This window comes from Salmo salar, chromosome ssa04, assembly GCF_905237065.1.
Source record: "Salmo salar chromosome ssa04, Ssal_v3.1, whole genome shotgun sequence".
Classification (NCBI taxonomy): Eukaryota; Metazoa; Chordata; class Actinopteri; order Salmoniformes; family Salmonidae; genus Salmo; species Salmo salar.
In genome coordinates this window covers 38,308,670-38,334,734 of record NC_059445.1, presented here as the reverse complement: position 1 = coordinate 38,334,734, position 26,065 = coordinate 38,308,670, and the positions used below count along the sequence as shown (strand labels likewise).

Genomic DNA, 26,065 nt, shown 5'->3' with positions numbered 1-26,065 from the left:
AAGCGGGTCTGAGCCCACAGAAAGAGCTGAGCCATTGGTGTTGTCTGATCTGACCAGGACATGCTTCCCTTCTAAGTAGGGCAGGAAGTGTTGGAGTGCCAGGTGAACCGCCCTGAGCTCCAACCATGCCTCTAAACACTGCCCACAACCCGCTAGCGAGGCATCGGTGCACACTAGCTCCCTGCAGTGGACTCTGTTCAGTATCACTCCCTCCAACAGGAAGGAGCGAGTGCCATTTCAACAGTGTCCTCACACATGCATTTGTCACAGATAGCTAACGATGTCGATGTCGTCTCTGGTGTAGCTGAACCATCGCTAGTGTGGCCTGAGGGGAAGAAAGCCCAGCGGCATCAACAGAGAAGCCGACGCGAGTAGGCCGAGTAACTTCTGGCACTCTAATACGGACACGGCTCATCCAAGCCGGAAACGGTCTAGGTAAGCCTGTATCTTCTCCAATCTCATCTGAGGGAGATGTGCTCTCATAAGAGTTGAGTTGTTCAACATCCCACCTGTGAGGGAGTCAGGTTGCTCTTCTCCCTGTTTAGGGTGAGGCCCAGGTCTTGAATGTGCTTCAAGATTATAATTATGTTTGCTGTAGCTTGCTCTCTTGATTTGAGCACACACCAGCCAGTCGTCCAGGTAGTTCAGCACTAGAATGCCCTGGGACATGATAGGTGCTAGGACTGCGTCCATGCACTTTGTGAATGTACGCGGCGCCAGTGTGAGGCTGAAAGGAAGGACTTTGAATTCATAAGCCACTCCTTCGAAGGAAAACCGGACGTACTTCCAATGTTCTCGATGAACAGGAACATGGAAGTATTCATCCTTCAGGTCGAGCGTGGTGAACCATTGGCCGCTCGAGACTTGAGCTCCTTTAAACATTTAAACATTTGTTGAGGCCGCACAGGTCCAGGATTGGCCAAAAGCTGTCGTCCTTTTTCTGAACTATGAAATACGTGGTGTAGAACCCACTTAGCCGTTCTAGTGGCTCTACCTTCCTGATTGTGTCCTTGCTCAGGAGCAAGGCTGTCTCCAACCGGAGGGCCTCCTTCCTCACCCCATCTGCCACGAGGTGACCCAGATTGCCCTTTGGGCCTGGGACAGACGGCTGAGGCCGACCGCCAGCACCTCAGGAGGACTGCCGAGGGGCCCATCCTTCTGCTTGTAAGGGTGGTGACGACTCCTGTCCTCCTGCTGTCGGGGTGTAAAATGCTGGTTCCCATTTCCCTGCCCCTGCTGTCCTAGCGGGGGGTGGACGGGGGCCAAGACGTTGCTGGAGCACCCTTCAGACATCCTGTCCTGTCTTCCAGCTCCTCCCAGTGGCGGAGGTAGGGCGCACAGTTGCCAAGAACTCCTGCAAAGTCTCTCTTTGAGCAGTTTTGTAGTCTGTTATATGATGTTGTCGACCTCTGGCCCAAAGGTGAAACCAGGCATGAAGGGGAGCTCCAAGAATGTTTTCTGAACTGGCGGTGGCAGTTTAGACTGTGCCAGCCAAAGATGGAGTGAAGTCACCACTGAAGCCAAAGCCTTGCCATTGGCATGTGTCATGTCCATCTGGAGCATAGTGAGCAACCTTGACACCTCTGCGGCCTCCGTAAGAAGCTCATCACCACCCCTTGGGAGATGAGGGATCAACAGGGCGAGGTAGGTTTGCAGCATCGTAGCCGCGTTTGAGGTGCGCCATGATGGAGAGGGTCCCGAAAGTGCTTTGCAGCCGCTCATCGCTTACTCTTTCAGGTCCTGGTTTGGGGCGACGCACCTTGCCAACGATCTCCTTGTCAGGGAGGATCATGGCAGCCACCATGTCATCCATCACCACATTAGTGGTCTAGCCCCAAGGACTCTGCATCCAGTAGGAGAGTCCATGGTCTGGTTGTCGCAATGGAAGCGCCCTCCCATCTTGCTCCAGTATTTGCAGAGAGACAAAGCAAACTTGGGGCAGATGGGGATAAGGAGCTGCTCTGATGGTGCTTCTTCCAGCTTGATATCAAGGGTGGTAGCCACTCTCGCTGAAAGCCCTCGTGTTGCTTCCGTCACCACCATGGGTGCCTCCATAGCGGTGCTCCCAGCTACAGATGGCACTGTGGATGGGGTCGATCCCTGATGTGCTCGAAACACTGAATCACTGTCACCCAACTCCAACTCGTCTCCAGCGTGGAGAGAGAGGGTGTAGTCGCCGTCATCCCTCATAAAGCGTCCACTTCTTCCCGCAGGCTTTCCGCCTGACATTCAAGGCCGATCAACTCCTCAGCCATACTAAGTTTGGATGGGGGATTTAGATGGGGGGCCCAAAGTGGACAAATTGAATGGGGGGGGCCCCAAAGTGGACGAAGAGGGTGCTGCCGCAAGGGGGGAGTACGGTCATCAGCCGGGGAGAACTGTACTGAGGCCCTCATCCCCTCCAGGCGTGCTAAGCGCATGCTTCTCCAAAGGAAGAGTAGGCCAAACAACTATTGGGTTCTCTAAGCGCTCTCCATGTGTGATCTAATCCAAGACAGGTCATGCAGGCAGAGTGTGCATCCCCCGTAGACAGGGGTACCCTGCATCTCTCACAATGAAACACCATAATATCTATGTAGTTTCTCTGTGAAAGTGAAGCCAACAGTGTGATATTGCTATGTGTCTATAGTATACACAGCTCAATTCTGTATTAGTCAAGTACTACAGATCTACAGTACCAGCCTTAGTCTCAAATCAAATTTTATTGGTCACATACACATATTTAGCAGATGTTATTGCGGCTGTAGCTAAATGTTTGTGTTCCTAGCTCCAACAGTGCAGTAATATCTAACAATTCACAACAATACACACAAATCTAAAGTAAAAGAATGGAGTTAAGAAATATATTAATAAGCAATGTCAGTGGCATTGACTAAAATACAGTAGAATAGAATACAGTATATACATATGAAATGAGTAAAGCAGTATGTAAACATTATTAAAGTGACTAGTGATTCCATGTCTATGTATATAGGGCAGCAGCCTCTATAGGTACATGGTTGAGTCACCGGGTGGTAGCCAGCTAGTGATAGCTATTTAACAGTGTGATGGCCTTGAGATAGAAGCTGTTTTTCAGTTTCTCGGTTCCAGCTTTGATGCACCTGTACTGACCTTGCCTTATGGATGGTAGCGGGGTGAATGGGCCGTGGCTCGGGTGGTTGATGTCCTTGATGATCTTTTTGGCCTTCCTGTGACATTGGGTGCTGTAGGTTTCCTGGAGGGCAGGCAGTGTGCCCCCGGTGATGCGCTGGGCAGACCACGCAACCCTCTGGAGAGCCCTGTGGTTGCGGGCGGTGCAGTTGCTGTACCAGGCGGGAATACAGTCCAACAGGATGCTCTCAATTGTACATCTTTAAAAGTTTGTAAGAGTCTTAGGGGCCAAGCTGAATTTCTTCAGCCTCCTGAGGTTGAAGAGACGCTGTTGCGCCTTCTTCACCACACTGTCTTGTGTGGGTGGACCATTTCAGATCGTCAGTGATGTGTACCTTCTCCACTGCGGTCCTGTCGATGTGGTTAGGGGCGTGCTTTCTCTGCTGTTTCCTGAAGTCCACAATCAGCTCCTTCGTTTTGTTGAGGAAGAGGTTATTTAACTGGCACCACTCCGCCAGGGCCCTCACCTCCTCCCTGTAGGCTGTCTCGTCATTGTTGGTAATCAGGCCTACAACTGTTGTGTCTGCAAACTTGATGATTAAGTTGGAGGCATGCGTGTCCACGCAGTCATGGGTGAACAGGGAGTACAGGAGGGAGCTGAGCACGCACCCTTGTGTGGCCCCTGTGTTGACAATCAGCAAAGTGAAGGAGTTGTTTCCTACCTTCACCACCTGGGGGCGGCCCGTCAGGAAGTCCTGGCCCAGTTGCACAGGGCGGGGTTCAGATGCAGGGCCCCGAGCTTAATGATGATCTTGGAGGGAGTACTATGGTGTTGAAGGCTGAGCTATAGTAAATGAACAGCATTCTTACATAGGTATTCCTCTTGTCCAGATGGGATAGGGCAGTGTGCAGTGCGATGGCGATTGCATCGTCTGTGGATCTATTGGGGGGGTATGCAAATTGAAGTGGTTCTAGGGTGTCAGGTAAGGTAGAGTGATATGATCCTTAACTAGCCTCACAAAGCACTTCATGATGACAGAAGTGAGTGCTACGGGGCGATACTCATTTAGTTCAGTTTCCTTTGCTTTCTTGGGTCCAGGAACAATGGTGGACATCTTGAAGCAAGTGGGGACAGCAGACTGGGATAGGGAGAGATTGAATATGTCCGTAAACACTCCAGCCAGCTGGTCTGCACATGCTCTGAGGACGTGGCTAAGGATGCTGTCTGGGCCGACAGCCTTGCGAGGGTTAACACGTTTAAATGTCTTACGTATGTCGGCCACGGAGAATGAGAGCCCACAGTCCTTGGGAGCGGGCCGCATTGGTGGCACTGTGTTATCCTCAAAGCGGGCGAAGAAGGTGTTTAGCTTGTCCGGGAGCAAGACATCGGTGTCCGCGACGTGGCTGGTTTTCCCTCTGTGATTGTCTGTAGACCCTGCCATATTCGTCTCGTGTCTGAGCTGTTGAATTGCGACTCCACTTTCTCTGTACTGATGTTTTGCCTGTTTGATTGCCTTACGGAGGGAATAACTACACTGTTTGTATTCAACCATATTCCCAGTCACCTTGCTGTGGTTTGCGCTTTCAGTTTTGAGCAAATGCTGCCATCTATCCACGGTTTCTGATTTGGGTAGGTTTTAACCTCTATGGGCTAGGTGGGACGCTAGCGTGCCACCCGTGGTGCACTCCATCAACAGCAGGTGCATTTCAAGAGCGGCAAATTTGAATCCAAATAAATGTCAAAATTAAAATTTTTCAAACATACAACTATTTTACACCCTTTGAAAGATAAACATCTCCTTAATCTAACCACGTTTTACGATTTCAAAAAGGTTTTACGGCGAAAGCATAAATTTAGAGTATGTTAGGACAGTACATTTACAAGAGTTGTGTGTAATGTTTTGTCAATTCAAAGACAGGGTCACCAAAACCATAAAACCAGCTAAAATGATGCACTAACCTTTTACAATCTCCATCAGATGACACTCCTAGGACATTATGTTAGACAATGCATGCATTTTTAGTTCTATCAAGTTCATATTTATATCCAAAAACAGCGTTTTACTATGGCATTGATGTTGAGGAAATCGTTTCCCTCCAATAACCGGCAGTCAAGTCAGCACCACTAATTAAATAATTAAAATTAGAAAACATTGGTAAAATATTATATTGTCATTTAAAGAATTATAGATTTACATCTCTTGAATGCAATCAACTTGCCAGATTTAAAAATAACCTTACTGGGAAATCACACTTTGCAATAATCTGAGCACTGCGCCCAGAAAAATACGCGTTGCGATACAGACTAGACGTCATGTTGGGGAGATCTAAAATCGAAAATACTATGTAAATAATCCATTACCTTTGATTCTCTTCATCAGATGTCACTTCCAGGTATCACAGGTCCATAACGAATGTAGTTTTGTTCAAAAAAGCTCATCATTTATGTCCAAAAATCTCCGTCTTGTTAGCACATGATCTAAGCCAGCCTGACTTCTCGTCATGAACGAGGGGAAAAAATATATTTACGTTCGTTCAAACATGTCAAACGTTGTATAGCATAAATCATTAGGGCCTTTTTTAACCAGAACATGAATAATATTCAAGGTGGACGAATGCATACTCTTTTATAACGTATTGGAACGAGGGTACCCAACATGAACTCGCGCGCAAGGTGTCTAATGGGCCATCATCGTTCCATGACTCTTGTTCGGTCAGATCTCCCTCCAGAAGACTCAAAACACTTTGTAAAGGCTGGTGACATCTAGTGGAAGCAATAGGAAGTGCCAAAATATTCCTCAGCCCCTGTGTTTTTCAATGGGATAGGTTTAAAGGTAATACAACACATCAGGTATCCACTTCCTGTCAGAAAATGTCTCAGGGTTTTGCCTGCCAAATGAGTTCTGTTATACTCACAGACACCATTCAAACAGTTTTAGAAAATTTAGGGTGTTTTCTATCCATATGTAATAAGTATATGCATATTCTAGTTACTGGGTAGGAGTGGTAACCAGATTAAATCGGGTATGTTTTTTTATCCAGCCGTGTCAATACTGCCCCCTAGCCCTAACAGGTTAATAGTCACAGTGGGAACAACATCCGCTATACAGTTCCTGATGAACTCAGTCACCATGTCAGTGTATACGTTGATGTCATTCTTAGAGGCTAGCTGGAACAAATCCCAGTCCACGTGATCAAAACAATATTGAAGCACGGATTCCGATTTGGTCAGACTAGCGTTGAATAGACCTTAGCATGGGTACTTCCTGTTTGAGTTTTGCCTATAGGAAGGGATGATTTAAAATGGAGTTATGATCTGATTTGCCAAAAGGAGGGAAGGGGAGGGCCTTGTAGGCATCCCGGAAGTTGGAGTAGCAGTGGCCGAGTGTTTTAGCAGTGCGAGTACTAGAGTCAATGTGTTGATAGAACTTTGGTAGCGTTTTCCTCAAAATTGCTTTGTTAAAATCCCCAGCTACAATAAATGTGGCCTCAGAATATGTGGTTTCCAGTTTGCACAAAGTCCAGTGTAGTTCCTTGAGGGCCGTCGTGGTATTGGCTTGAGGGGGAATAAACATGGCTGTGACTATAACCCGAAGAGAATTCTCTTGGGAGGTAATACTGTCGGCATTTGATTGTGAGGTATTCTAGGTTGAGTTTCTGTACGTCAGGGGTGCCCAGACTTTAGTTACATAGGAGCTACTTTTTCCACCCTCTTCCTAACGAGGTGAATTGCGAAAATGTACATTTTTAGTGCATACGTTTTTAAAACTTTTATTGACCGGTCGACCGCGATCAATGTCCTGGGCACCAATGCTATATGTTATCACAAACACTCCATGAGTAGTTAATAGTTAACCCCTCTTTTCTTCTTCCCAGAGAGTTCTTTATTCCCGGCTGCACGATATACTGAGAACCCAGCTGGCTGTATGGACAGGGACAGTATATCCGGGGAGAGCCATGATTCCGTGGAACAGAGTATGTTACAGTTCCTGATGTCTCTCTGGAAGGAGATCCTTGCCCTGAGCTCGTCTACTTTATTGTCCACAGACTGAACATTAGCGAGTAATATACTCGGACGCGGTGGATGGTGAGCACGCCTCCTGAGTCGGACAAGAAGTCAACTCCGAATACCTCTTCTCCGCCGGTGGCGTCTTGGAGCAGCCTTTCGGATAAGTTCAATTACCCTGGGGGGTACGAACAAAGAATTAAATTCGGGAAAGTCATAATGCCGCTCTGATATCCAAAAGTTATTTCCGGCTGTATGTAATAACACAAACTTTCTGGACTAATATTGTAAGAAATAAAACACGAAAAAAACAAAATACTGCAAAGTTGCTTAGGAGCTAGACGCAGAGCTGCCATGTCTGTTGGCGCCATCTTGCAGGGAAGGGAAGAAGGGAATATGTAAACGAGGTGTGAACTGCCTGATCATGGGAGGAGGGGCAGAGCACACAAACTCTCACACACGTTAGCTCAATCTTTGCTTATACTGTACGTGTGGGTAGGCTGTAACTCAAGCTACGTTATAGTTTATTCTACTATTTGTGGGGATGTTGGCAGGATGTGATAAGTGTGCTTAGTCCCGCACTAGGCCATTCTTATTAAGCTAGTTACTGCATAGCTCATTCACTGTGGAACACACAAGAGTCTAGGCAAGATGGCTGCACCCTGTGAGAGATAAGCATGGTGCACCTAGTGACACGTGATTCACTCTCCTGGGAGAACTGCAAGCCTGCCGGAATGAAACATACAGACTCCTGAACTTGCGGGGTTAGTCGCGGTCCCCGAAGCCGAAGGTTAACCGGGAGGGTTCCGGTGGACAGACAAGACACAGACAACTAGGACAAACCCTCAGCACCACAGTACTGGTCGACCAAACCGAGTATCGCCCTGGTTGGTACACTGTCACAAGTAATTAAATAGAAGGACAAAACCCAATTGAGATGGCACAAGCCAAACCGAGTGGGGGGACAGCAGAGCACCCAGGTGGAGAGGCTAGCTAGCTGCTCTAAACTATTGAATAGCTGTGGGCATACTTCTGCGTTTATACACTCTAACAGAGTGCTTACCAAGCAAATCCTCTCTGGAATGAGCCGAGAAAAGGAAGAGGTGGGAGTAGTGCAGCGGCAGCTATTTAAAGGGGTCAGTCGCAGCACTACCCGGTACAAGGGACTAATCTGCAATTCTTACTCGAGAATGTATCCTGCCGAGCGGAAGGATCAGTGACGACCCGTCATTCAGTGCAGCGGGGGGGGGCTTGCCTGTTTTGCGTGTTGTTTTGGCATTTAATACAAGTCACAAATCAGTTTCCAAACTAATATATATAATTTAGTTAATAAAGCCGCATACAAACATGGTCTCTTTTGTTTTCTTGAGTAAGGCAGCTCCAAAATGCAGGAATTTCAGCCTAGCTCAGTGCTTTCTGTGGTGGTGGGGCAAGCCAGCAGTAAATACGGAGTGTTGCGCCGTGATTGGCTCAGTGTTCTGTCACTCATGGGGACTCTACGTCACCGCCAAGTCTAAGGGTAGAGCTAGAAAATTCTAGCCCCTTGGGTGCTGCCATAGAGTTACATTAGAAGTGTCCATCCAAGAAGGCTCAAGGTCATTAGCCACAGATAAGATGACATCAAATCATGTACAGTAGCTTTGATTGGACTGATCATGTCAACATCATACTTTCAAAATCTTAGCTAGCAGTCATCATCATGAATCAAGTTGACAATCTACTGGCAAATCCTTTTTAATCCTTGTCATATGAAGAGAAATAATGAGAAATTATAGATAAAACATATTGGTGCTCATTGGCCATTGGACATAAACATTACACAACAAGTTGGAAATCGCACATTCAACAAAGAGTGGTTTGGAAGGAATCAGTGACAGTGGCTAACTGTAACCATTGCAAAGCAATCATTAGCCTGCTATTCAAGCAAGTCACCAACAGAATGTTCCAGTCTCATCATTTTCTCTTCCTACTTTTCCCTTCATGATATAGGCCTAAAGTGTGTGGTAGTTTTCAATTAGGCTAATTAAATAAACGTCATATTGCGTATTTAATTTACCACATACAAAATGTCGACAGGCTACATTTTCGCACATGATGTTAATATACCCATTTGTGAAGAGTATTCTATTACCGAAGAAAATATGCTTCACATTGTTGTAACAAACGCATGGTATTGGCATGACGTTTTGCGTGTTGGTCCAATTGAAGTTGGAATGTCAGCTATATACAGTATAAATAGCCTGCTGTATGTGCTCTCCAAATTGATGTGAATTAAACCAATCCATACTAGAGGTTATTTCAAATCGACTATCCAATCAGACCGGTCTCGCAGTGAGTTAGCGCGAGGCTGTGTACTCCGCTATTAAAGCCTAAGCGAACCGACGTGGGATCGTGTGACTGACTGCGCTATAACAAGCAACACAGGTAGGCAGACCACAGGTCCTATTGAAAGCAATTGTTTGTAATATATTGGCAGCCTGTAAGAAATGCATGTTTGGATAATGTTTCTCATTCTTTACAATGTGTTCATACTTTATTCATAAATAGTTAAATTAATTAGCTAGTGGCCTAATTTCTGTTTTTTTGGGGGGGTCGTAGATTATCGGGATATTTGTATGTTGAAAAGCATTGTAATTTGTTCCATTAAATATTATTGATTTTTAGACTGTTAATTGTTGGATATTTAATGCATTAAAATGGGTTGCTATTTAAGCCATTAAGAAAGACCACAATCAGCCATCAAATGTTTTTAAAGTCTGACAATCTCATGAAACGACACCATTTCGTTTTAATCTCAGTTGCACTTTAGTTCCCTCGATACATTAAAAAAATATATATTTTGCGTTTCGGTTTGCAGTGTTTGACACGGTGCTACCATCGATATACCAGTCATGGCTGGCTTGTACAGGCTTTTGTTACTGACAGCTCTGCTGGACGCCGGGCGGTGCTTGGAGAACTTTGACAAACTGATGAAATGTCCGCTTTTGAAAATGAAGTGTAGGCCTATAGATGGGCTACATGTAGGAATACAAATATACATTTTTCAGATAATATCAAACGTTTGAGATCAGAACGTAGGTAATGCATTGACATTGCTCCCGTGACATTTGTAATCCGAGGCTGTGTGGCTTTGTTACTAAACCTTTCCCTAGCAGTGGAACAGAGGCCATTTTATTCAATGGACTGCTATAGCAGATCCACCCTTCTTCATACGGCATCAAATAGCCTAGTCCCCATACAAGCGCGCCTTTAGAATTTTGTGTTAAAATATGCCTAATGGATCTATTTGTGACGGGAAAAAAACACAAAACTCAAAAAGCTGTTAAAATTAAAGGACAGTTTCTGTCATGAGAATACAATTCACAAAATGGAAGGTGAATAATTCCTGGTGTGGAATTCTCTTCAATCCGCAAGTAGGACTATAATGAGTTGCATCACCAACACTCTCACTAAAAATAATTTATTCAAATTAATCTCGTGTTTTGGTGGTGGATCATATGACTAAATGTCTCTAATTAATTTAGAAAGCTATACTACCTAAAGTTATCTAAAAATCTGATACAGTGCATTTGGAAAGTATTCAGACCCCTTGATTTTTCACATTTTGTTACATTACAGCCTTATTCTAAAACGGATTCAATTGTTTTTTTTCCCCTCATCAAGCTACACAAAATACCCCATTATGACAAAGCAAAAAAACATATTTTTGTGTGCAAATTAAAAATAAAATAAAACTTCAATATCACATTTAAATAAGTATTCATACCCTTTAAGTACTTTGTTGAAGCACTTTTGGCACTGATTTAAAGCATGGAGTATGATGTTACTAACTTGGTACACCTGTATTTGGGGAGTTTCTCCCATTCTTCTCTACAGATCTAATCAAACTCTGTCAGGTTGGATGGGGAGTGTCGTTGCACAGCTATTTTCCGGTTTCTCCAGAGATGTTTGATCCGGTTCAAGTCCGGGCTCTGGCTGGGCCACACAAGGATATTCAGAGACTTGTTCCGAAGCCACTCCTGTGTTGTCTTGGCTGTGTGCTTAGGGTTGTTGTCCTGTTGGAAGAAGAACCTTTGCCCCAGTCTGAGGTCCTGGTTTTCATCAAGGCTTTCGCTAAACTTTGCTTCGTTCATCTTTCCCTCGATCCTGACTAGTCTCCAAGCAGCTGTCATGGGCTTTTTACTGAGGGGTGGCTTCTGTCTGGCCACTCTACTATAAAGGCCTGATTTGATGGAGTACTGCAGAAATGGTTGTCCTTCTGGAAGGTTCTCCCATCTCCACAGAGGAACTCTGTCAGAGTAACCATCAGGTTCTTGCTCACCTCTCTTACCAAGGCCCTTCTCCCTCGATTTGCTCAGTTTGGCCTGGCAGCGAGCTCTAGGAAAAGTCTTGATGGTTCCAAACTTCTTCCATTTAATAATGATGTTGGTCACCGTGTTCTTAGGGACCTTCACTGCTGCAGCCATTTTTTGGTACTCTTCCCAAGATCTGTGCCTCGACACAATCCTATCTCGGAGCTCTCCGGACAATTCCTTCAACCCGCTGGCTTGGTTTTTGGTCTGACTTCTTCTTCAGTATAATGTAACAATTATATATACATTCCGCCACCTACTGTTGCGGATGGCTAATAAGGATCCCAAAAAGCAAAACATTGGGGTTAAAAAAAAATATATATAATAAAAATTTATTTTTTAACCCTTACGTTTTGCTTTTTTTTTGTAGTGTATGTATGTACAGTTGAAGTCGGAGGTTTACATACACCTTACCCAAATACATTTAAACTCAGTTTTCACAGTCCCTGACATTTAATCCTAGTAAAAAAAAATCCCTGTCTTAGGTCAGTTAGGATCACCACTTCTATTTTAAGAATGTGAAATGTCAATAATACTAGAGAGAATTATTTATTTCAGCTTTTATTTCTTTCATCACATTCCCAGTGGGTCAGAGGTTTGCATGCACTCAATTAGTATTTGGTAGCATTGCCTTTTAAATTGTTTAATTTGGGTAAAACTTTTCAGGTAGCCTTCCACAAGCTTCCCACAATAAGTTGGGTAAATTTTGGCCCATTCCTCCTGACAGAGCTGGTGTAACTGAGTCAGGTTTGTAAGGCCTCCTTGCTCACACACGCTTTTTCAGTTCTGCCCATAAATTTTCTATAGGATTGAAGTCAGGGCTTTGTGATGGCCACTCCAATACCTTGACTTTGTTGTCCTTAAGCCATTTTGCCACAACTTTGGAAGTATGCTTGGGGTCATTGTCCATTTGGAAGACCCATTTGCGACCAAGCTTTAACTTCCTGACCGATGTCTTGAGATGTTGCTTCAATATATCCACATTATTTTCCTCTCTCATGATGCCATCTATTTTGTGAAGTGCACCAGTCCATCCTGCAGCAAAGCACCCCCACAACATGATGCTGCCAGCCCCGTGCTTCACGGTTGGGATGGTGTTCTTCGGCTTGCAAGCCCCCCCCTTTTTCCTCCAAACATAACGACGGTCATTATGGCCAAACAGTTATAATTTTGTTTCATCAGACCAGAGGACATTTATCCAAAAAGTACGATCTTTGTCCCCATGTGCAGTTGCAAACCATAGTCTGGCTTTTTTTATGCCGGTTTTGGAGCAGTGGCTTCTTCCTTGCTGAGCGGCCTTTCAGGTTATGTCGATATAGGACTCGTTTTACTGTGGATATAGATACTTTTGTACCGGTTTCCTTCACCATCTTTACAAGGTCCTTTGCTGTTGTTGCGGGATTGATTTGCACTTTTCGCACCAAAGTACGGTCATCTCTAGGAGACAGAACGCGTCTCCTTTCTGAGCGGTATGACGGCTGCGTGGTCCCATGGTGTTTATACTTGTGTACTATTGTTTGTACAGATGAACGTGGTACCTTTAGGCGTTTGGAAATTGCTCCCAAGGATGAACCAGACTTGTGGAGGTCTACAATTGTTTTTCTAAGGTCTTGGCTGATTTCTTTTGATTTTCCCATGATGTCAAGCAAATAGGCACTGAGTTTGAAGGTATGCCTTGAAGTACATCCACAGGTACACATCCAATTGACTCAAATGATGTCAATTAGCCTATAAGAAGCTTCTAAAGCCATGACATCATTTTCTGATTTTTTTTTTCCCCAAGCTGTTTAAAGGCACAGTCAATTTAGTGTATGTAAACTTCTGACCCACTGGATTTGTGATACAGTGAAATAATCTCTGTAAACAATTGTTGGAAAAATTACTTGTGTCATGCACAAAGTAGATGTCCTAACTGACTTGCCAAAACTGTAGTTTGTTAACAAGAAATTTGTGGAGTGGTTGAAAAACTAGTTTTAATGACTCCAACCTAAGTGTATGTAAACTTCTGATTTCAACTGTATGTATACTACAAAAAAAACAACTAATTCTAATCAGGTCCCAACACCGCCTCAGAAGCCTCCTGTGATGGCTGGACATTTCCTAGCAACAATAGCCCTTGTAGTGCTTCTGCTGTGAAGTCTTGGAGCCCCAAAAATTTCCCGGCTGTAAATATGATATCCAGCTTCTTGGACTTCTTAGACTTTGTACTGTACGATTTAATCACTGTGGCTATAAATGCCACAATCCATCTTCACAATGAGTGTATCCAGATAACCTGATTGCCTTAACACTAGCAACTGGTTGCAATGCATCCACCGCCATATCTTCAACACTGTTGCCTTTTGCCCCTTTGACTCTCTTCACCGCCTCCACATAGGAGACCCGCTGCACAGCCCTGATCCTTGACACCTCGACTTCTTTCACCCTAACAGGGCACTCTAGGAAGTCTGGAGTATGATCCACACCACTGTTGCAACATTTTCCATTCACAGATTCTTCAATATCATACTTTTCCCATCTGAAAACATTTGACACGTGACCATATCCTTTACAATTTCCACGCTATAATGGTTTGGACACATGCTCTCACAGCATACCTCACATATCCAAGCTTCACATTCAGGTAGAGTCTCCTCCAACAACAATACTATCGACAGGCTTTTCTCCTTCCTTCCTTTTACCATATGGACCAGGCGACATGCACTGACAACTCCTGGGATTTTCTGACTAAGGTACTCGTCTATATCCAATGAGACTCTAGCTATAGCTCCTTTGGCAGGTGCCCTGCTCCGAAGATCAATACATGTTACTTCTGACGTGGACAATTTTGCCAGATCCAGTTTACGCTTCTTCTGCTCTTCATCGACACAATTAACCAAAACAAGGCCGCTTCTAGTCACCTTGATTGAATCTGCCTTTCCCACTGCTTTCTTCACAGTCCTCGATTTACAAATGGATTTCCCAAATGAATCTCCTCGTCCAATAGGAAATGCATTATTGGACCGGTCCTTGTCTTCTACTACAACTTTTGCTTGTTTTGTTCCATTCTTTGATTTCACAATTTTCCATTCATTATCACACACTTCACTTGCCGCGCTTTCAGATTCAAGCACGGACGCCATTTCCTCCTCCCTTCCTAGGACTCTCTGACGTGCACTGTCAACTGTGGGACCTTTTATAGACAGGTGTGTGCCTTTCCAAATCATGTCCAATCAATTGAATTTACCACAGGTGGACTCCAATCAAGTTGTAGCAACATCTCAAGGATGATCAATGGAAACAGGATGCATCTGAGCTCAATTTTGAGTCTCCATAACAAAAGGTCTGAATACTGTAATGCGCTTTGTCATTATGGGGTATTGTGTGTAGATTGAGGGGAAAACCATTTTATTTAATACATATTAGAATAAGGCTGTAACTTAACAATGTGGAAAAAGTCAAGGGGTCTGAATACTTTCCGAATGCACCGTACTTTTTAACTCTGTGGGTGAGAGTGGGTTCACCTAGCTCTCAAACTGTAGGGGGGCCTCCTGCTTTCTCCAAACAGTTTTCAGTAGTTAGCTTTGCCCACCACTGACTTGTGAACTACAATCCTGACTCTGTTTTAATGTTAAGAAATGTCAATGATCACTTGCGATACGGCTTTCGAAACATATGGCTTTCATCAGTGAGAAAGAATCCTTCAAATAAAAAAGATACAATTAATGTAGCCATTTTGCCCATATCCATAAAGCTATTGGTGCCTCCATCTTACGAAACTACACTTCCTGAGTTGTGCCTACACACAGGTGTTCGGAGCACAATTAGCACAGGTGGTCTCCTCTGTCTTCCATCTGAATTTCCTTAAGCAAACAATGTAACATTGAGTTACAGTATGGCCCTGTGGGAACCCTATAAAGGTGTGTATCAATTTAACCTTTTTGTTCGTTTTAAAATGATTTCTCGCTGTTAATGTTCAGACCGAGCGTCAGGACTCTTAACGAAACTCCCCCTGTACAAAAGACACCTTCGTCTTATGTGTAATGTAATGGAACCGAGAGTCATGATCAAGGGCTAGGGCTCACCAACAAAATATGATTAAAGGAATAATAACCAGATGAAACTATATTTCAAGGTACATTCCATGACACCGTCATCGCACTAGACTTATATTATGAGAACATCTAGACATCTTGCCTCTAAATACTTTTCAGTATAAGCTGTCAATTATTTCCCATCACAGAAGTATCATGGTGATGGTACCGAGGTAAAGATAGTTTCAGGTTGGATATTCGCCTGTAGTTTTCCATACATCCACCAACAGCAGTTAGGGACTGTCAACATAGTGACAAATCAAAGGTTTCAAATTTCAATAGCTATTTAACCATTACTCCTAAAACTTTCAAAACTGGTTCTAGCTAACCCGATGGCATAGACACACTTTGCACACATTTATTTTCTGTCAATTTACATCTTGCACTATTTTAAATTAGTTATTTACATTTTTGAATTTCAATAGCCCATTGGTCATATGACCTACTGGACTCAAACAAGGTTCAGAATGTCCACTGACTACCCTTCTATATTGCACACCCTTTAGTTTGTCCATTTTCATCTCACAAGATTTTACATGAATATTTCAAAATGTAAAAATTCAATAGCTCCTTGGTCATGTGACTTCAAACATGGTGCAGAATGTACCCTTCTATATTGCACACTCTTGTTTGTACTGTAAAATCACGCTGTGTAACGTACATTTTTCATAGTTTAAAATTTCAATAGCTCCTTGGTCATGTCAATTACACGCCTAAGAAGCGTGCAGTGGATATACACCCATATTGCATAACCTCTAGTCATGTATCTTCTATATTGTACATTAATATTAGTTTGATAATTAGGGGGTTCAGTCCAGTGTTTACCCTTTTTCTTAGAGAGAGAGAGAGAGAGATATGAAAAAAAGGCCATGTGGCGAAGTACATACAATATAGCAAGTAAAACACTGGAATGGAAGAAAGTGCGAAATAGAAATAATGGGGTGCAAAGGAGCTAAATGAATAAATACAGTAGGGGAAGAGGTAGTTGTTTGGGCTAAATTATAGATGGGCTATGTACAGGTGCAGTAATCTGTGAGCTGCTCTGACAGCTGGTGCTTAAAGCTAGTGAGGGAGATAAGTGTTTCCAGTGTCAGAGATGTTTGTAGTTCGTTCCAGTCATTGGCAGCAGAGAACTGGAAGGAGAGGCGGCCGAAGGAGGAATTTGCTTTGGGGGTGACCAGTGAGATATACCTGCTGGAGCGTGTGCTGCTATAGTGACCAGCGAGCTGAGATAAGGGGGGACTTTACCTAGCAGGGTCTTGTAGCTGATCATTCCTAGTTACAGCACATGGAACCACCGTTGGCATGCAAAACATTCAATCTAAAACAAAACAAAGCGTAATTCGTTATAAATAATATCAATGCACTATGACGAATTAGCCATCCATTGTGTTATATCATAAATTGTCTTACATGCCGTCACTGTTGTCAAAAGATTATAAACATGTTAAATAAAGTTACTAACCCAGTCAGTCTTTGGGCCACATCCAGGTTCTTTATCAGTGGCATACATGAAGCAGTTGTTGGCTTTGTTGAACTCTGAAATCATAGGCATGAACTGAACATATGGCTGTCCCACACAACTACATAAAAATAAAGAATTTACATTTACTTTGAATGAAATGTCATTACATACCAGACATTTTTAGTATATCCTCAGCCATTTCTTTTCGCAGTTGCTCCATGTGTTTTTGAAGGTTCCATATCAATTTGGGAGGGGATGTTGGGGAAGTTCTGTGCAACTTCCTTGGCCATCTACACCAAAAAATAAAATAGAGTTTTTGACCTAATTGTCACATAACAGCTAACCATTCCTTATTGAAAATATACCTATCAATCCTGCATTACAAAGACCCCACAGCTGAAGGTGTCCTGCTGCATGGTGTGAGTTATTTCCCCTCTCCACTTTATGTCCACCCAGTTGTCTTTTCCATGGCAGGATCTTCTTATTTCGAAGTATTCTCTTTTTTTTATGTAAACATAATGTAATTCTGATTAGTTATAGGAAAATTAATACACAAGCCAAATTTGTATGCTGTTTTCCTTATCCCTATAATCTAGTAGTAGAAGTAATTTCCTTTATCTTATTCTACACACAGCCTAAATTATAGGCGCTGAACCACTTACAGGACAATAATAAAAGTAGCATATAGGATCCAACCCTATCAGAGTGAATAAATGTAGAGCGTTTGTAGACTTTAAGAAAATAAATATTAAGTGACAGTTTCGTCAGTACGTGCTTAAAGAAAGCCATATCACAAAGATCACAGATGACAGAGTCCACCAAATCTATGACAATAGACAATGAATTGTAAGCACCAAAGTGTGTTTGTCAAAATAATATCTGAACATGTCAGTTGTTGAACATAATACTTCTATTTGCAATAGCAATTTATGATATATGCAGTTGAGGAATATTCCATGTACCAACACTACATGTAGGACGGACATAAGACATTCCCAAATACAGTATTAAAAAAAAAATATATATATATATATATATATATATATATTTCACCTTTATTCAACTAGGTAAGCCAGTTGAGAACAAGTTCTCATTTACAACTGCGACGTGGCCAAGTTTAAGCAAAGCAGTGTGACACAAACAACAACACAGAGTTACACATGGAATAAACAAATGTACAGTCTATAACACAATAGAAAAGTGTATATATACAGTGTGTGCAAATGAAGTAAGATTATGGAGGTAAGGCAATAAATAGGCCGTAGTGGCGAAATAATTACAATTTCGCAAATAAACACTAGAGTGATAGATGTGCAGAAGATGAATGTGCAAGTAGAGAAACTGGGGTGCAAAGGAGAAATAAACGACCTGGAGCCAGTGGGTTTGGCGACGAATATGAAGCGAGGGCCAGCCAACGAGAGCATACAGGTCGCAGTGGTGGGTAGTATATGGGGCTTTGGTGACGAAACGGGTGGCACTGTGATAGACTGCATCCAATTTGCTGAGTAGAGTGTTGGAGGCTATTTTGTAAATGACATCGCCGAAGTCATGGATCGGTAGGATAGTCAGTTTTACGAGGGTATGTTTGGCAGCATGAGTGAAGGAGGCTTTGTTGCGAAATAGGAAGCTGATTCTAGATTTAATTTTGGATTGGAGATGCTTAATGTGAGTCTGGAAGGAGAGTTTACAGTCTAACCAGACACCTAGAATATGTGGACAACTACAAATACCTAAGTCAGAACCGTCCAGAGTAGTGATGCTAGGCGGGCGGGCAGGTGCGGGCAGCGATCGGTTGAAGAGCATGCATTTAGTTTTACTTGCATTTAAGAGCATTTGGAGGCCACGGAAGGAGAGTTGTGTGGTTAGTTAACACTGTCCAAAGAAGGGCCAGAAGTATACAGAATGGTGTCGTCTGCGTAGAAGTGGATCAGAGAATCACCAGCCGCAAGAGCGACATCATTGTTGTATACAGAGAAAAGAGTCGACCTGAGAATTGAACCCCCATAGAATGTGCAACCCCCATAGAGACTGCCAGAGGTCCGGACAACAGGCCCTCCGATTTGACACACTGAACTCTGAGAAGTAGTTGGTGAACCAGGCGAGGCAGTCATTTGAGAAACCAAGGCTGTTGAGTCTGCCGATAAGTTCCTAACTTCCCTGAAAAGTTGGATATCGCGGGGGCTATTCGATAATAATGCAGTACGCCACAGGATGTTTTTGTGCTGGTCAAGGGCAGTCAGGTCTGGAGTGAACCAAGGGCTATATCTGTTCCTGGTTAAAACATTTTTTTGGAATGGGGCATGCTTATTTAAGATGGTGAGGAAAGCACTTTTAAAGAATAACCAGACATCCTCTACTGACGGGATGAGGTCAATATCTTTCCAGGGTACCCGGGCCAGGTCGATTAGAAAGGCTTGCTCGCTGAAGTGTTTTAGGGAGCATTTGACTGTGATGAGGGGTGGTCGTTTGACCGCAGACCCATTACGGACGCAGGCAATGAGGCAGTGATCGCTGAGATCCTGGTTGAAGACAGCAGAGGTGTATTTAGAGGGCAGGTTGGTCAGGATGATATCTATGAGGGTGCCTGAGTTTACGGATTTGGGGTTGTACCTGGTAGGTTCCATGATAATTTGGGTGAGATTGAGGGCATCTAGCTTAGATTGTAGGATGGCCGGGGTGTTAAGCATGTCCCAGTTTAGGTCACCTAACCGTACAAACTCTGAAGATAAATGGGGGGCAATTAATTCACATATGGTGTCCAGGGCGCAGCTGGGGGCTGAGGGGGGTCTGTAACAAGCGGCAACAGTGAGATTTATTTCTGTAAAGGTGGATTTTTAAAAGTAGAAGCTCGAACTGTTTGGGCACAGACCTGGATAGCATGACAGAACTCTGCAGTAGATTGCAACTCCACCCCCTTTGGCAGTTCTGTCTTGGGGGGAAAATGTATACACATACATAGAGGCATTTTTCAGCTATGATTTTTCCACTCAGAATCCAGAATGGATATGACAATGTGGCTGGAGGATGGAGATGGCGAACGTGGCAGTCTTCCCTGTGCTGGACTGGGCCTGTGCGATGACATCATAACCTGGTGGGGAATGAAGGGTCGTATTCATTTCTTCACACCGTAGAAAAACATTTTGTTTGTACACCCTTACAACAATTTAGTTTTTGTTCTTCTTGACTTCTTATCTGGTAAACGGCTACTATGTCTCAAGAAAAGAGTCCCAATTAGGGGTTAGTGTACACCAGTAAAAAAGGACTGGTTTAGATTTCAAACTATTGCCCTGTGTCCCCGTTCATAGGGGCATGAGAGACTAGTCAGTGGTAGAATTGAGTTGGCACTTTATTGGCCCAAACACCCACAGACCCACAAGGTTGAGGTTACTCAGGGACAATAATAAGTATTTATTTTTTTTTTAATTTTTTTTGCATTGATGCATTGTGTCTTCTAACTTTCCAAGAATAGGATCCAAAGTGTTAGGAAATATTTGTTCCCATAAATACAAAGGAGGATGTCTCTCCTCATACCTCTGGCACTTTAGTCAGACTGTGCAACACAGGGCCAATCAGGAGAGAATACATACAGGTCAATGGTGCCAATTGAAAGTCATGGGGTGTGTCTGTGACTTTTGGATTACTCTCTCTTTACAGGGAACTCCTGTGGTTCAAGTCAAGAGCTACCCTTCCCCTTTCAGTCTGCTCTGTCTGAAAGTGTGTCTGAAAGTGACAGAGCCAGCAGCCAAGAGTTTATCACAGTATGTCATAAAAAATGATTACACTTATGAATGTAAAATGCTAATATGTATTAGATCCACTACAATGGAATAACTAAGACCTGAATTAGAATGGAGCTTGTTCTGATTCCTCCTTCTCTTTCTGTCCAGTAGGGTCAACCAAAAACACTTGGCCTGATGGTTCATGCAGATACTGGCGAAGCAATATAGAAATGTATTGATCCCTTAAATGATTTTACTATTAAATGACCCATATCACAACCCTCATACCTCTTCACAAAAATGTACCTAAAGGATTTTACTCACAAAAGACGTGGGAATTTATTTTTCCAGTTAGAAATAGTAGGCCATGCATCAAATAACTCTTTTCATCAGAAAAACAACCCTCAAATGCACTATTGCATTTTGTAAGTTGTCTGCAGGTGGCTTGTTGTGAATGCACTCAAATATCAAGTCATTATCAGGTTATGTAAACTGCGTTCTAATACTCAACGTAGAAGGATTTGTCTTAATGTACAGTATATGAAAGTGATGCTATGAAAAGGATTCTTTCACCTTATCATCACATGCAGCCATTTGCAGATCTTTTCAGTGTCCATGTGAAAGATGGTTATTGCGAGGCTAGAACATTTTGTTAACTTCCCCCAAAAAATGTAACACCCCATGTGAAATGAAGGACTGCAAAGCTTACAGATTTAAGTCTAATAGCATGATATGAAAGTAGACAAACATCAGTGTGCAATATGAAGGTATAGTCAGTGGACATTCTGAACCTTGTTTGAAGTCCCATGGTCACATGACCAAGGAGCTATGGAAATTTTAAAGAATTAATGTGAAATCATGTGAGATGAAAATGGACAAACTAAAGGGTGTGCAATGTGTAGGCCGACTGAGTGTACATTCTGAACCTTGTTTGAAGTCACTCACTAGGTCACATGACCAAGGAGCTATTGAAATTTTACATTTTGAAAAATTCATGTAAAATCTTGTGATGAAAATGGACAAACTAAAGGGTGTGCAATATAGAAGGGTAGACAGTGGACATTCTGGACCTTGTTTGAGTCAAGTAGGTCACATGACCAATGAGCTATTGAAATTCGAATGTAAAAAAAGTTTGTACTTTTGTTTATGCTCCCTAACTAATTCAACTAGGAATACAAAATGCTGCTCACATTTCCACATGTTTATTAGCTTTGGAAAGTGAATTAATGTCCAACTCGTGAAAGTAAGACCTGTGCAATGTTGTGCACAATTTTTCCAACATCATGACACTTATTTGGAGTCTGTGGCTCAAGTGGTTTGAAAGCTATTGAGGTTTGAAAGCTCGAATATCCGTTGAATATCCAACTTGAAACTGTCTTTACCTCGGTGGTGATAGTTTAGCCCAGCTTCTAGACAGAAATTGTTCTCAGTCTAGTAGTGTAATAACACGTAGCCATCGTGCGACTTAATTACTGGCCTGTCTGCCTGTCTGGCAATGTTTTTCCCACGTAGCACGGTATATCTGCCCATGGTCAGTAGATGGTTCTGATTGGAGAAATTACAGTTTGCTTCGCCGAATAGTGAACAAGAAACTAGGAATTCCTGATTTCAGATGCTAGGATTTCCCAATCAGAACCATCTACCGATCACGGATATGCCCTTAGGCGTGGGGAAAGCATAGCCAAACGGGCACAGACACAGGTTGGTAATTAAGTTGCACGATGGCTAAGTGTTATACTGCAAGACGAAGTTTGTCGAAACTGGGCTAGGCGATGGCTAAATAATAGGCGAGACCAGGGAACAAAGTAACACTTTCAGTCTTTTATTTATGAAAAGATTATTAGAGTTACATGTAGATTTTGATGATAATTTTTATATTTTTTTAATTTTTAATCGAGCTCCTGCCCGATTCAACCACTGGCTACCATAACACACTGTAACTACATTTCTAGGACACGCGCGCACACACACAAGTATGTGGAAACCCCTTCCAATTAGTGGATTCGGCTATTTCAGCCACAGCCGTTGCTGACAGGTGTATAAATTCGAGCAGACAGCCTGCAATCTCCATGCGCAAACATTGGCAGTAGGATGGCCTTACTGAAGAGCTCAGTGATTTTCAACGTGGCACCGTCATAGGCTGCCAACTTTCCAACAAGTCAGTAAGTCAAATTTCTGCCCTGCTAGAGCTGCCCCAGTCAACTTTAAGTGCTGTTATTGTGAAGTGGAAACGTCTAGGAGCAACAACGGCTAAACCGCGAAGTGGTAGGCCACACAAGCTCACAGAACGTGACAGCAGAGTGCTGAAGCGCATAGCGCGTAAAAAATGTCTACCGAGTTCCAAACTGCCTCGGAAAGCAATGTCAGCACAATAACTGGTCAGCGCAATAACTGTTCTACGGGAGCTTCATGAAATGGGCTTCCATGGCCGTGCAACCGCACACAAGCCTAAGATCACCATGCGCTATGCCAAGCGTCGGCTTGAGTGGTGTAAAGCTCACCGCCATTGGACTCTGCAGCAGTGGAAACTCTGGAGTGATTTATCACGCTTCACCATCTGGCAGTCCGATGGACGAATCTGGGTTTTGGCGGATGCCAGGAGAACGCTACCTTCCCCAATGCGTAGTACCAACTGTAAAGTTTGGTGGAGGAGGAATAATGTTCTGGGGCTGTTTTTCATGGTTCGGGCTAGACCCCTTAGTTCCAGTGAAGGGAAATCTTAACGCTACTGCATACAATGACATTCTAGATGATTCTGTGCTTCCAACTTTGTGGCAACAGTTTGGGGAAGGCCATTTCCCTTTTCAGCATGTCATTTCACCCATGCACAAAGTGAGGTCCATACAGAAATGGTTTGTTGAGATCGGTGTGGAAGAACTTGACTAGCCTGCGCAGAGCCCTGACCTCACCCCCATCAAACACCTTTGGGATGAATTGGAACACCGACTGCGAGCCAAGCCTAATCGCCCAACATCAGTGCCCGACCACACTAAGGCTCTTGTGTCTGAATGGAAGCAAGTCCCTGCAGCAATCTTCCAACATCTAGTGGAAAGCCTTCCCAGAAGAGTGGAGACTGTTATATCAGCAAAGGGGGGGGAACAACTCCATATTAATGCCCATGGTTTTGGAATGAGATGTTTGACGAGCAGGTGTCCATATACTTTTGGTCATGTAGTGTACCAGTCATTTACAATTCAACCCAAAGTGGTGGAAGTCAAAATGCTACAATTGACCCCAAAGGCGGGGTTAAATGTATCAAGCTGCAGGGTTAAATGTAACAGCCTTCAACTGGAAAATTAGATGTAACTGAAAAATTAACAGATATATTTGGATGAAAATACACTAAATTGACCATCTTTTAGGCATGTCATATTGACCAAAACAACAGGATAAGATTATTATTTTTTTCCCCCAGGTATTATCATCTTAGTTGTACTGAAAACTTGATGTAAAGAAGTGACATTTTGTAAATAGGTCTAAATATCATACCATAACATTTTATGTAAGAGGTCAATTGTAACATTTTTCTAATCTGAGTCTTGTGAGAAAATACAACAATTACTGGTCGGTAATCAACTAAACAAATCAAAAGACCTCTTCTTGCTGATAATTATTGCATGATTAGATACATTGAGATTGTTCCACAGGTCAAAAAAATAAATAAAATTGAGCTGCAATTATGAGGTATTTGGGCTCAATTTTTGGGGGGGGTCAATAAAACAAAATATAATTTATGGATTCAAACAAAACATCCTACAGAAAAAACACTACCCAAACATTAACACATTGAATACCGGCTTTCAAAGTGGTTTCTAATTTGAGTTATTTAGTTGTTACAACTGACACTGTGTTACTCAGGATCCCGACTCCAGAGTAAGTGTTAAATTAAGCTTTAATGTCTGTCCGTCTTGTAGGAGCTGGTGGAAGATATTCTGCTGGTGCAAGAGAACATCCACCATTTTTCAGGATGGCCAAGGGTGACGCTCGTAAGCCAAAGGGCAAGATGTCTGCCTATGCCTACTTTGTTCAAACCTGCCGAGAAGAACAGAAAAATAAAAATCCAGAGATCCCAGTGAACTTTTCAGAGTTTTCCAAGAAGTGCTCTGGAAGATGGAAGGTAAGAAGACGTAGGCCTATGCGATGCACACCAAATGTATGGTCACAGTTGTGTTCATTTTATGTTTTATTTTATTTAAGAGATGTGCGACTTATTTTTTTCTAACTAAATATTATGTTTAAGAATATACTGTACGTCCTCCAGACATTACATTGGAAGTGTTTATACCAAGTGTCACCACAAGGGGGAGACTGTAATTTGGGAGCTCTGGTTGGTAATGTACACCATGAAACCAAAAGTATGTGGACACCTGCTCGTCGAACATCTCATTCCAAAATCATGGGCATTAATATGGAGTTAGTGCCCCTCTTTGCTGCTATAACAGCCTCCACTCTACTGGGAAGGCTGTCCACTAGATGTTGGAACATTAATTCGGGGCCTACTTCCATTCAACCACAAGAGCATTAGTGAGGTAGGGCACTGATGTTGGGCGATTAGGCCTGGCACACAGTCAGCGTTGCAATTCATCTCAAAGGTGTTCGATGGGGTTGAGGTCAGAGCTCTGTGCAGGACAGTCAAGTTCTTCGACACCGCTCTCGACAAACCATTTCTGTATGGACCTCACTTTGTGCACGACGGCATTGTCATGCTGAAATAGGAAAGGGCCTTCCCCAAACTGTTGCCACAAAGTTGGAAGCACAGAATAATCTAGAATGTCATTGTATGCTGTAGCGTTAAGATTTCTCTTCACTGGAACTAAGGGGCCTAGCCTGAACCATGAAAAACAGCGAACCATTATTCTTCCTCCACCAAACTTTACAGTTGGCACTGCATTGGGGCAGGTAGCATTCTACTGGCATCCGCCAAACCCAGATTAGTCCGTCAGACTGCCAGATGGTGAAGCGTGATTATCACTCTAGAGAACGTGTTTCCACTGAGAGTCCAATGGTGGCAAGCTTTACACCACTCCAGCCGACACTTGGCATTGCGCATGGTGATCTTAGGCTTGTGTGCGGCTGCTGGGCCATGGAAACCCATGAAGCTCCCAACGAACAGTTCTTGTGCAGATGTTGCTTCCAGAGGCAGTTTGGAACACTGTACTGAGTTTTTTGCAACCAAGGACAGATCATTTTTTTATGCTCTACGCACTTCAGCACTCGGTGGTCCCATTATGTAATCTTGTGTGGTCTATCACTTCGGCTGAGCCGTTGTTGCTCCGCTTCACAATAACAGCACTTACAGTTGTCCGGGGCAGCTATAGCAGGGCAGAAATTTGACGAACTGACTTGTTGGAAAGGTGGCA

At 43.2% G+C, this 26,065-nt stretch overlaps 1 protein-coding gene across 5 annotated transcripts in view; it reads left to right on the top strand.

The window, feature by feature from the left end:
* LOC106602948 (high mobility group protein B3) overlaps positions 1–26,065 on the top strand; it is a 48,158-nt gene that overhangs the window by 9,552 nt on the left and 12,541 nt on the right. For 2 of the 5 annotated variants that reach the window (XM_014195994.2, XM_014195993.2), the window contains exon 2: positions 24,620–24,822. The exons of 1 other annotated variant lie outside the window; for it this stretch is intronic. In XM_014195994.2, coding sequence (XP_014051469.2) covers positions 24,673–24,822 — 150 coding nt within the window. In that variant the 5' untranslated portion in view covers positions 24,620–24,672. Of the gene's footprint in view, positions 1–8,908; positions 9,521–22,297; positions 22,407–24,619; positions 24,823–26,065 lie in introns of those variants that run through there. 2 more of the 5 variants (XM_014195995.2, XM_014195996.2) reach the window with 2 other exon arrangements.